The sequence below is a fragment of the Calonectris borealis genome, chromosome 1 (assembly GCF_964195595.1).
Source record: "Calonectris borealis chromosome 1, bCalBor7.hap1.2, whole genome shotgun sequence".
NCBI classification, from domain to species: Eukaryota; Metazoa; Chordata; class Aves; order Procellariiformes; family Procellariidae; genus Calonectris; species Calonectris borealis.
The window spans coordinates 54,122,681-54,135,422 of NC_134312.1; the positions used below are offsets into that span (position 1 = coordinate 54,122,681).

At 37.7% G+C, this 12,742-nt stretch overlaps 1 protein-coding gene across 10 annotated transcripts in view; it reads left to right on the forward strand.

Annotated features, from left to right (window-relative positions):
* Nucleotides 1-12,742, forward strand: part of CNOT4 (CCR4-NOT transcription complex subunit 4) — an 84,467-nt gene that overhangs the window by 62,662 nt on the left and 9,063 nt on the right. For all 10 annotated transcript variants that reach the window (XM_075152152.1, XM_075152203.1, XM_075152175.1 and 7 more), the window contains 2 exons: nucleotides 59-308; nucleotides 2,228-2,725. In XM_075152152.1, the coding sequence (XP_075008253.1) occupies nucleotides 59-308; nucleotides 2,228-2,725 (748 nt within the window). The remainder of the gene's footprint in view (nucleotides 1-58; nucleotides 309-2,227; nucleotides 2,726-12,742) is intronic.

Here is a 12,742-nt window from a genome sequence, read left to right on the forward strand (position 1 = left end):
ATTTTTTTATATATAAACACTCATGTCCTAATAGTTTCTCTTGCTCTCTTGCCTGTAGATAACAAACAGTGACACACCTTCACCACCGCCTGGTTTAACGAAACCCAATCCAGTCATACCCATCAGTTCATCTAATCACAGTGCACGGTCCCCTTTTGAAGGGGCTGTAACAGAATCACAGTCGCTCTTCTCTGACAACTTCCGGCACCCTAACCCCATCCCTAGTGGGCTTCCTCCATTCCCCAGCTCTCCACAGACTTCAAATGACTGGCCCACAGCACCAGAACCACAGAGCCTCTTCACATCGGGTATGTACACAGGTTATGTGGCTGAGTATTGCTTGCGTTTGCAACTGATGTCTAAAACTGTGTAGAACCAAAAACTCTAGGACTTGCTCCATACTGGTTTTCCCCCTTCACAAATGATTAAAATTTGTCGCTTAACTACAAACGAATTGCACTGACGTAAGGGTTTCTTCTAAAAGAAACTTTACAGAGTTTTCCAGCTGCATGGCTAAATTATCAGAGTGCTTGTTTTAGTTTTTCTTAGCCATGTGCCTGCCTAAATAATAGGATGTGACATGTATGCTTAATATTTAATGTTACAGGTTTTTATTGAGAGTGGGGAAAATGCATGGTGTCAGTATATGTTGGTGTAATAATCTGTTATGATCTATAATTCTAACATATAAGCTGTGCAGTGGAATTCAGAATTTTCTTTAATATCCTGCATAGTTACCTGAAAGTGTCCAATCTTTCTCTTTCTGAAGTAAGATTATATACATTCAGAAAAGATAAAAATATGGTTAATTGCATCAACTGAAAGATACCTGTATTTTCCAGGTACCTTCCTATGAAATACTATTTCATATGAAAGAAACATCGTTTTAGGTGTATTTACATAGCCTTGGGAATGGTTAACAGTATTGAAGGGCTCACAAATTATAAAACTGACAGAGTTGTTAGAAAATTAAGTGAAACAATATCAGTAATAAATAGAGTGTAAATGATACTTTAGGACACGGTTTACTTAGTGATTAGTCCTCTTTTGATGTTTATCTGACTTCTGGATGTCATAATCCTGTTTGTAAACAATATTTTATTACCAAGGAAATTACCTGCTGCTAAGTACTATAAGCACCAATTTTGTGAGGATTAAGTGGCAGTGAGAGACAATTTCCAGGTAGTAGAGATCTTGTTTGTTTCATAATTAATATAAAATGTATGGTTGCTATTTAAATAAGAATACAAAGGACAAGTTTTTGTCTGTCTAGCAACTCTTTTTATCTATCATCATGGATTTTAGAGTGAAAATAGAAGTGTAGATTTCTTTTCTAAGAGAGGATACTGAGCTTAATTTTAACTACTTAAAACAGCAGACCAGGATCCCTACCAGCAGAGGGAGTTAATGTTGTGAGTGATACTACCTTGTACTCATCAGCTTGCATTACCACAGTTTTGAGGAAAAATACTGTGAAACTAGACCCAGCATTCACTGAACCTGAATAAGAAACTTAAACAATATAATGAAATGAAGTAGTAATTGAAAATGCAGGGAAATTCTGATAACCCTTTTTTGCAACACTGCCTCAAAATATTTAACAATATCTTGTAATGCAGTTCCTTATTTCCTTTTATTTATTATATTTGAGCCAAGGTGTCGACTCAAGAATTTGGCTTGTTTTTCTTCATAGTGGTAGACAATGGGGTTTTTTTTGGTTTTTTAACCCCTGCTCAGAGGTTCCCCCTTTTGAGAGAGAACATCTCCTCCCCATGTTTGTTGTACAGCAGAGCTGAAGCACAGCATTAATACCGAAAGCAAAATACCGATCTGAATAACCACCTTATTTAAACTTGTGCTTGGTCACACTTCCATCAAGTAATATGGATGTAAAGAAGGTTCTAAGCAACTGTTCATTGGTCTCTTTCTACTTGGTGCTATTACTGAAAATAGACAAGGCTTTTCTGTAGTTTAGGAACAGAGCAATTCTGCAGTAAAAATACTATTTGCCAGTTCTACCACTTCACCTTAAGTGGAAGTCTATGACAGTTTGATCTGAAAATGGCATTCTAAGCTGATGAATAAGGCGTCTTTGGGGAATGTACAAAGAAGATTTATATGAAAGATAACTGGCAACACAGATTCATATACACTGAGGCTGAAATTTCTGTGTGGATAAATACTTAGTAATTCTTGTTCTAAATCCTGTTCCTCTCCTCTCCGACAGAAACTATACCAGTATCCTCCTCCACAGACTGGCAAGCGGCTTTTGGGTTTGGTTCCTCCAAACAGCAAGAGGACGACTTAGGGTTTGACCCCTTTGACATCACCCGCAAAGCCTTAGCAGACCTGATTGAGAAGGAACTGTCAGTCCAAGATCAACCTTCCCTCTCGCCCACATCTCTTCAGAACCCTACCCCACACACTACAACTGCCAAAGGGCCAGGCTCTGGATTCCTGCATCCTGCTGCACCCACAAATGCCAACTCTCTCAGTAGCACCTTTCCAGTCATGCCACAGAGGTTCCCACAGTTTCAACAGCATCGAGCAGTTTACAACTCCTTCAGTTTTCCAGGCCAAGCAGCTCGCTACCCTTGGATGGCCTTCCCACGCAATAGCATCATGCACTTGAACCACACAGCAAATCCCACCTCAAATAGTAATTTCTTGGACTTGAATCTCCCACCACAACACAGCACAGGTCTGGGAGGGATCCCTATATCAGGTAGGTGAATCGGGACAGCTGTGAATATGACTTAATTCATGCTTTCAGCTTCTCAGAGCCAGGACAGGAAAAGGGAATAGCCAGCTACAAGTGGTAGAGTGGTATCTCTTGACTGTCATACTAGGTTTATGAACTGAGGGAGGAATATTGTTTTAAATAGGCCCTTTCCATTTTTAAAAAAAATGTATCTGGTTGTTTAGCCTTGTAATATTGAGCTTTATAAGGAAGGTGGAGTATTCTGTGCCCGCTTATTTTGTGCCAAAGCAGATTGCTATTTTGGTTCTTCAGTCTTGCCAGACTGGCTTTCCTTAGGAGTAGGCCCTGGAAGCGCATTGCAACTTCCACATCAACATGCAGGTGCTGACCAGAGTTCTTAAAATTGTGCAAAAAAAATTGTAATGATGGTAATTTGTGCCAGATGTCTTGGCTGGGTTGTTCCCTCTTGTGCATAACCAAATGGCTGCACAATAAAACATTCAGTGCTGTTCATTTCTGTACTTCAGATGGCCTTAATATTATGCTAATCTTTCACTGAATGGATGCTTGCGATGTGTGTAAGAGGATTCATCCTGATTGTGAGGGTTGTGATATTGGAGGAAAACAAATGTGCAGTCAGGCCAGTTCAGGCTGCCCTGAATGGACTGATAGGCTCTTGCAGCAAACGTTACAACTAAGGAGCTAATTGTAACAGTAATTGTCTTGATTAAAAATTGACTTCTGGAGTTTGAAGTCCTTCCATACTTCTGATTTAGCTTGGCCCAAACAGGTTCTCTTTTCCTAACAGGGGAAAAAAAATTGTAGTAAGTGTATAATGAACTGCAGGTAGAAAGTCTCTGTAAGCTCTTTGTAGCCTTGAGATGTTGCCAGTGTCATTTTCTTTTCATGGGTTTTGAGAAGTAGTAGCTATACTATAAGAAACTGACCTAGAAAAAGTTACTGTGTGTTTTTGATGCTCTAGTACAAGAGCTAATTTTGGCTGTTACTTCCCTGTACTTTGTCCTCTTTGAAGGCTTTTTGAAGCTACAGTACTGTTGTAGGGTCCTTAGGCTGATTCATAGTATTAAACACTTGATCCAGGCTACAAATGCAAGTAGTTCAAAACTCTTTATACCTGCGGTGGCAAAGTTTTTAGACTAAAATGACTGATGTTTGTTACAATGAAGTGGGGGGGGGGGGGTATATTTTTCTTGTGGAGTCAAAAATGCAGCATCCATAGCACTGCAAATTGTTGCTCACTTCCCCTAAACTACATAGAACTTCCAGGAACATTGCAAGACATCAAGTTTTGACTTTACCACTCAGTTCTAAAAATTGCTAGTTGAAGGGGCCAGTAACAAGACTATCTTCTGGACTAGGGGGACTAGAAAAATCCTTTAGCATTGAAAAAGATCTGTGTATAGTATATGTTAATTCTATATTTGTGAAAGTATTCTTTAAATTGCATTACTTCAGTTGCCTTTGGCAGTTTGAAAGTGGACCTCTTTGTGATGTAGAAGACTCGTAGATCCTTGGTATGACTCCTGAAGAGCCAGTTGTGTGGTGTTGGTTGATGCACAGCCCATGCCATGTACTTCCCCCATATGTTTTAAGGCAACAGAGTTCATATTTAAGTATATCCTTTTTTGTATGCAACTGCTAGAACCAATTAATCTCAAAATATTTTTGGCAGATACAGTGCTAAAAACAGAAAATAAACATCTGCTGTAGTCTCTATGGAAAGTTCCTTTCAGTTGGTCTTAATCTCTTGTTACAGAAAACATTGTTAGTTGCCTGGCTGACAATTAAATAGCAGCAGTTGCTGCAGTGCAAACACTTCTCAACTGATCTACGTGTCAGCTTTGATACATCTTGAAAAAAGAATCATTTGCACAAACACAGATTACTCCTTTTTCTTTTCCTGTTGTCAGAAATCAGCTGAAGTCTCAGATAGTTCTGATTTCGTTTGCTGGGTTATGGATTTGTATTATTTGTATGGTATTTAGTGCCTAGGGTTTTCTTTAGTGTTGTAACTGCTTCAGAAGTACAAATAATTTGAGTCAGGAGATGCCCTCATACCTCTTTCTTGTGCTGACTTAATAGTTTCCAATTTTATTAATTATTCTGTCTTTTCAAATCTGTATCTGGTGTACAGGTCTCTCAATAAATTCCTTTTATGTTCTTTTTGAAGGAATAATTCCTGTTCTTTATGCTTGCTTTTAATCTATCAGTAGCAGGTATATAATTATAGGATTTTCCTAATTTCCTCGTTTGATTTACAGATACAGCTGTCTGGTGGGGTTGGTGGAGGAAGGTGGTGTACAAGTACAGAGAAATCATGTTGATGGGACTTTATTACAGTGCTTTATAAGAGACTTTAGCTGACCTGCTAGAAAGGCGGTGTGTATCATAATAGCTGTTTAGCAGTATGGAGAGATTAGTTGTAGTATACCTGAAGATCCTTTTTGTTAGCTCTTATGTTAGTCTGTATTAGGATGTTTTAGAAAATGTCATCAACTCAGCTGTTTCGGATGTCACAGCAAAAGAAACCTAGTGCAGGTGAAACTTCACATTCTGTCTTCTAGCAGAGACCCTCAACTGCTGTTGAAATTGCATATATCCTAAGGTCTTTGATCACAATTTTTTACAGGACTATAAATTCCTAAAGCAGGTAATACTGGACCAGTCATTTAAAAAAAAAAAAAACTGCAAAAAAAAAAACCCAAAAGAAAACAAAAAACAAACCCCCCCAATTTGTTTATTCTGTGCGTTTGCCTGCTCTACTTAATCAATGCTTTTCAACTTTTCTATTTCATTTATGTGAAAACAAGCAGATCTAAAAACTTATTATAACTTCATGTATTATTTTCTAGGCTTTCTAAATCCCATTGTAGTTGATTTCACTAAGTGTATTTGTGGTTTGGAAGCGTGTATGAAGAAAATGATAATTTTTAAACTGCTGCTGCTTCTGCTTTAGGTATTAGTGTTCACATGAATTTGAAATGCTCATGTGTGACATGTTAAATGTAATGTTCTGAAGCTACCTTTTGTTTAGTCGAGAATCAGAGCTGTGCTGTATTCATAACCCCACAGCTCCAGGTAGGGCTGTTTTGAGATGTGCACCAGATTTAAATGGAGGGACACAGGCACTACCTACTTTTTTTTTACTTAAGCTCTCATTTAAAAATAATTTCTATATGGAATTTGGTAGCCTATTTCTCAGAGGAAGTAGTATTTATTAAACTCATTCTGCAGTTTCCAGTGAAATGACACAATAACACGATTGACTTTATAATTTTATTACACATATACTTGAAATGTGTCATATTCATCAGGCATACATTTGTCCCCAACCCATGTTTAAATGAACTTTTTGATTGACTGATTACAAAACTAGCATTTTTTCCTCCCCCCACCGTATGATTTTGCAAACCATAGCAGATGTTACATGTTCTCATTGTAAGGGACATTTTAGGCTTGTTGCTTTTCTCTGGCGTGGGATGGATTAGATGATTTACTGTGTAATTATAACTGTGTAACTTGCTTCCAGGGAAAAGTTCAGTGACTTCTTATTCATGGACAGCATGATTGTTGCTAAAAGCAATCTTACCCTAGATTGTGTGCAAGCTATCCTAAGAATATAGGACAGCGGCTATCCTTTATTCTGCAGATAATGCCAAAGGAAAGATCCACTGACAGCAACGTGGGTGGATGTCCCCTTCATTTTTATGTTACTTTAGGATAGCTCTTTGTAATTTGATCGCTAATACACTGTCGTCTTTGCTACCCTACTGCCTGGTGGTGTGTTCTAAAATAATAGGTTATAGTATTGGATCATAGAGTAAAGTAGGTCTCAGATTAACAGTGTGTTTTGAGATAGATACTTATAGAATGAGATGCATGCATATTAATAATGGGAAAATAGAAATATATAGTTTACTGCATGGTTGGTAGTCATTGATTTTATTACATAGAAAAAGTATAAGAACAAATTCACACAGTTAAAAGTATGAGAAAAAAGTTGTAAATGGTTAGTCTGCCTTTCCCATCAGTTCTACGCAAGATGATGTACCTGATAGTTTGAAACACTGGCTGTTATTTCATTTATTAATTTCATAATTATCCTGAATGTAATTCCAAATGAGAAAAAACTTAATTGTAAGAACTTATCAATTCAATAATGATGAGATAGTTTGAAATTTGAACTCTTCCAAGACTAATGCTACACAATATTTTGTGTATATTCTTCCCACATAAATCATTGAAACTCCTGGAGTTGGAAGGAACCCACAAGGATCATCAACTCCTGACTTCACACAAGGCAGCCTAAAAATTAAACCATACATGTCAGAGCGTTGTCCAAATGCTTCTTGAACACAAGCAGATGATTTATGTGTATCATTAATATATTAAAAACCTAAGATAGAGAAAGTAGTCAAGTGGACACAGAGGCAGATAGGAAGCACAAAGAATTGTTTAGGGTAGGGGAAGAAAAAAGTTTTACTTGTTGTCCTTGAAGATAACCACTGTAAAATCCATCAAAGTATTTTAGCCGTGAAGCCCATTGATGTGGAAATTGCAGTAGACTTCTGTGAACTGTTCCTGAAACTTCAAAACAGGGGGGTTTAATGTCACAAATCTTTGTAGTTGAATATAACTGACAAATCAAAATTTTGTTCTCTCAAGACCTTTTTGTTTTGATGTTGTGGCTTATACCTCTTGAATATGCACAGCCTAATTGATGGAATTATGTATATTTAAAGATAAGATTGAGACAATATAGATAGACGGTTCTATTAAGTTTGGGTGCCATCCAGCAGTCTTAGTGGTAGTGATGTTGCATTCTTTATCAAGACACTGATTACCGTGCACGTTTTTGAGTCTTGCCTGCATTTAGGTTTTTGTGAAGCAATAGCTGGTAGCAGGGAGGGCAAAGCAATCAAGGTTGTATTAAGAAGCTCCAACTTCTTCCCACTTATTTTACGTCCTGAGCTCTTCCATATCTGAACAACTTATGGTGTTGCATCTTCTCCCACTTTAAATTTTCTGGCCTCTGTGCTCCCAGCTATTGAACTTGTCTTGAACATCAAATCCTTTCTTGCCTAATGCTACCTTTTGGACAACATTTTAGTAAAACAAGGGAAGATCCCTTGGCTAATATCCCCATATGTTGGCTATGATCATGTTGTTTAAAAGACTTTATTTAGACCACAGGGAAGGGTGAGATACCAGAATTAACGTTGACATGCTCTACCTTTAATACTAAGAGTCCTTGTCTGACTTGGTATTTTCTCAAAACGTAACCTCATTTTGATTTGGGGCACACATTTCTTATTTGACCTTTGTCCTTTTGACTTTGTCTCCTCTGTCTGGATTGATTCTTCATAGTTGATCCTGTCTCCTGAACAAAGAAAAACACAGCTTGTTTTATACAGTTGTGGAACCAAAAAAAATTCAATTTGTAGCATAGCAGCTGATACTTTTTTGTGGTCTCAGGACAATAATTTTGTATGGATTTTTGGAGGGGTTCTGCTTCTGCTATTGTGCCTTTTTAAAAGAGGGTCTGGCCCGTTAGTATGGCTGTTGAATTCAGCATGTTGTAAAACTTAATTCTCCAAATGCTGTGTACAAAATGCATTTAATCCTATACCCTGGCAACAGGCAATGTGACTTAAACAGTGCTGCCTCACATCCCTTTATTTGGATGTAGTGATTGAAAGAGCATTTTACTACACTTTTCCTCTTGACCTGACAATATGTGAAAGGTTTAATGCTGGTTTTAAGTATTGATGGCCTTACTTGTAACAGTAAGAGATGCATTAGTCCATTAATTTTCTGTCCTAATACTTTAAAGATGACTGCTTGCTCACTTGATGCTCTTCCTTGATGTTTGGCTTTCTGACAGTGGCTGGGCAGAAAGCATGGCAGCTGAACGTTGTCTTTTCTGTGCCCCAGGTTAGATCTATGGCTGCCTATAGCTGAAGTCTTCCTCTGAAGTCTTTCTCTGATTAGGTATAAATATTGAAAGTAGGAAATCTGGTTAAAATCTGGGGTGATACAACTATTAATTGTAGGTGCCACACAAGGCCTGTGTCTTTCCAGAGTGCAGAGCAGCTCCTCTCAGAAGTGGATGTGTTACCCTGATATCAAGGTCACTCCTCATTTGAAAATAAAGGCCTGAATGCTGCTTTGAAATTGTGAAATGGAAAGTACCGTTTGTAAAAGACTCTCCACCGTTTCCAGTATTGCTTTTACTGACCCTTGATTAGACCCTGTGTGTCCTGTTTTCCTCAACAAAGATGACTGTTCTTAGTGCGGCCTTTGCCGCTGAATATTTTGTTCTTCTCATCAGTCCTTATGCCCGCTGCGTCCTGTTTATTTCCATGGAGGTTCTTAGGCCTCCACCCCCCTTCTTTAGCAGGTGCTTTGTGTCTGTTTGTATCCCCCACCCTGAAATTCATTCTCCTTTTATTTCCCGTCATAACTAATTTTCTATTTCACTGGTGAAGAGGTGAAGTGTTCAGCATAATATGGAACAAATTCAATTTGAAAATAAACTTTTGGCTTGCTCGGTTCCGTTGCTCTGGAGATGTCTTTTTTTTTAATGCACCCAGGGTGGTGCTGCTAGGTTTAAAATAAAGTAAATGGAAGTGGGATTAATTGCCAAAATATTAAATCAGTGTCAAGATTGTAGTCACACTGTTTGAAATCTGCTATGGATATTCCCTGTCCTACCTCTGCTGTCTTATCCCTTAACTCCCTTACACTTTCTGCATTTACTACGAAGGCCTGCCTTCCTTAGCGTAATCTTGTCACGATCTCTGAGAGAACTTCATCCATAGCACCTGTCCTTTAAGTCTTGCTACTTCTCCATCTGTTCCAAAATCTCATCTCGCACATCCACCCTTCCCTCCCAGTGCCTCTTCAGTGCTAATATTGCAACTGTTTTTAAAACCCTGTGGAATTTTTTCTTATGATTGTATAGGAGATGCTGTTCCAAATAAAGCTCAATATATAAATACCTGTGCCCTCATCTCTGGGAGCTTGGTTTTAAGCTCTTACGAATTTCTTAAAATCTTTGATTGTAAGATTATTAGAGATGGCAGTGAAAGACAGGCATCCTGCTTTTTTGAGTAGTAAGATATTTTTAAATGTGTAATTTTATTTTGGAAGAAGAAAATGTGACAAAAAATAAAGGAAAAAAGTGTGAGGGGAAAAAAAAAATTTCTGACTTCTCTTGGTTGCAATACATCAGAGGAATGACTAATCACATTAACACTGCTAGACTTGAAATAAATGCGGTGTTGGCTGAAATAGGTGGCCTGAGTGGCTGACCCGATTTTGCATTCTGGACCATCAGTCCTCACAGCTTTTTGGGTAACTCTTCCCCAGAAACAGGGGGAAACAAGCACATGGGAGGTATTTCATATCAGATTTTCTGACTGCACCAAATGAGCTTCAGCTGCACTAAATGTCAGGCCTTTGCTTGTGTTTTAGGGATGGAAGACTGCATTTATTGCTTATAGAACAAGAACTTTTTGCCTTCCTCTCATAGGTAACCTATAAGATCTCAGGACGGCTCTGCAGTAGCGTAAGAGGCAGCTCCGTTGGCTGGTGTAGCATCTGTCTCCCTCCTCCAACAGTCAGATGCTTAGCCTCGGGGTGCTGTGTTCTCTTGGATGCTGTTCTAAAATACAAACTAGCACTTCAAAATATATGGTAAACCACTAGCATGAGTTAAAAGATGTAATTGACTTAGTGATGTTAAAAACCTTTATTTTAAAAACCTTATTTTCCCTTTAAAGACTGGAAATTAGTACACTTGGCAGTGCCGCCTGTTAGTAGCAGTGACTAACAAGAGGCTGTGCCTTGGGCATGGACCTGAAACTTCAGCTCCTTCTGGGTCAAGTCCATCTCACAAAATATGAATTATGACTGATGAATTTTAGCAAAAAGCACAGACAGTGCCTAGGCTTTCTGCATAAACACATTTTGAAATGTACCAACTTGAAGAACCATTGAGAAAGGGCAAACATAATCTTTTTAAAAATTATATTGGGGGAGGAGTGTGAATGAAATATCCTGAAGGGATAATAGCAATTGAAAGAGTAGCTTTACAAAAAGTGTTTTTCCTCCCAGCGATACCAAAACACATTTGAGGGGGAAAAAGAAAATATCTGATCTTTTCCATCCTTTGCCATCTTTTGGTTCCTTCTACATCACAACCTCATTTGAATTTCAGCTTGTTCCCAAAGGTTTTAATTTTAAAAAACCATGTATTTAAAAAGTGGGTCACCTCTATTGGAAGACAGCATTTAGTAATCTGAATGAATTTCATGTCATGGAAGGTTTGTTTTTCTTCTTGGCTTTCTTGCAGTTGATCTAATCTTCCCACAGAATGATTGAAGTATCTACAAATATACATAAGACTTAATTGTTTGTTACAGATGTGGAAAAATTAAAAATGAGTTTATAATTTCTCAGAGTATGCGTTTGCTGTGCTAATGCTGGTCTCACAGCCTTGGTCAGAGGATTGGTTGGGTACTTCTGGAATCCGGAACCTTCATAACTAGATAGGTTCTTGCTAATTATTGATACAGCTTTGAAGGACTGATTTTTCTTTGCCAATTGTAGTTATTGCATTGGCCATAGGGCAAATTCTGTATATTTTGCTTTTACCTATGCATATATCTATGCGTGTACCCACAAGTACACTTGTACACACAGGATTTTCATTTGAGGTCAAAGGGGTTTTTTTAATGACAAGTTAGGGTAACCTGGTGAGATTGAACCCTGATGCAGGATTTAAGAGTCAGCAGTAGGTATAGTTAGGTTAAAATGAACTTTGTTTTCTCAGATGAATGGAATTGCATGTCTTTCTGAGCTTTTCAGTCAAACTGTTCTGTATGTAGGATTCAGGTATCTATTTCCGTTGTTTCAGTATCTTAACAGTCTTTGTGCGCTCAGTTTAGTTTATGTTAATATTTAAGATTATCAGTGGCAAGAACTGGCTATTTTCCTATGGGGTCCTTTTTTTGGATGAGAAGCATCTTGTTAGTTCACATGAAAAAGATGTTATTGACTAAGGTGGAAGCATTACAGAATATATTGCCTCTTTTGTATGCAGGACAGTGGGCCCTAACTTGATTGAAGTCCTGCACTTGACCAGTATACGTTTTTAGCAATAAATGATTAAAAAGTCAGTAATAAAAAACGGTGGGTTACTGTGGAAACATCTGAATGAAGTCAAGCATGTTTTTCAAAGCGAGTTAGAATCTCAATTTGAAATTTACTTATAGCTTAAAATTGGGTGGCTGGCTGCTATAATTATGTGTTAGATTTGGTCTCTTGAGCCATGGTAAGTATAAGTCAATCACAAGAACTCTTCAGAATACTTAATGTAAAATTGCTTTTCTCAAACCTAATAAAATTCTGACACTGTACATACAAGCAAATATGAATCTTCTTATTGAATATCTAAGATGAGCTGTCCCCTCACTGATGTTGTAGAAAGGATTTCCCCTGAAAATAAATTAAATTTTCTGACTCTTAACACTTATTTAGTCACAGAAAGCTTAAAAGTTGTACTGCCAGATCTTCATCAAAAAGAAAAATTATTTAGAAAAACTTATTTTCCCCTTTGAAGTGTATACTTTAGAATTCAATATATTCCTCTTCTACTTCATAGTTTGGCTTACTGACATGTTGAGTTGCACTTGATTTATTTTAAATTGAAAAATAGTGCTTTTTTATTTACATGGCTATCTTTTAAATTGGGTACATGTGGAATTAATATAACCATAGAAATCAGTGTGGAATCAAGATAAAAGCTGCTTTACTTGCATTATTTTAAAGCTGAGGGCGGACTGTGTCTCCTAGCTACTGAAGCAGATTTTGTAGGTGTGTGCATGTACATACATGTGTGCGTGTATGTATGTACACTTCTTTTGTTTCCCCAGCTCTTAGAGTTCGTGACCATGAGACTTTCATTTGAAATCTGCACTGTGGAATGGCACTTAGAAAGCTGTTTTCGTGGATTGC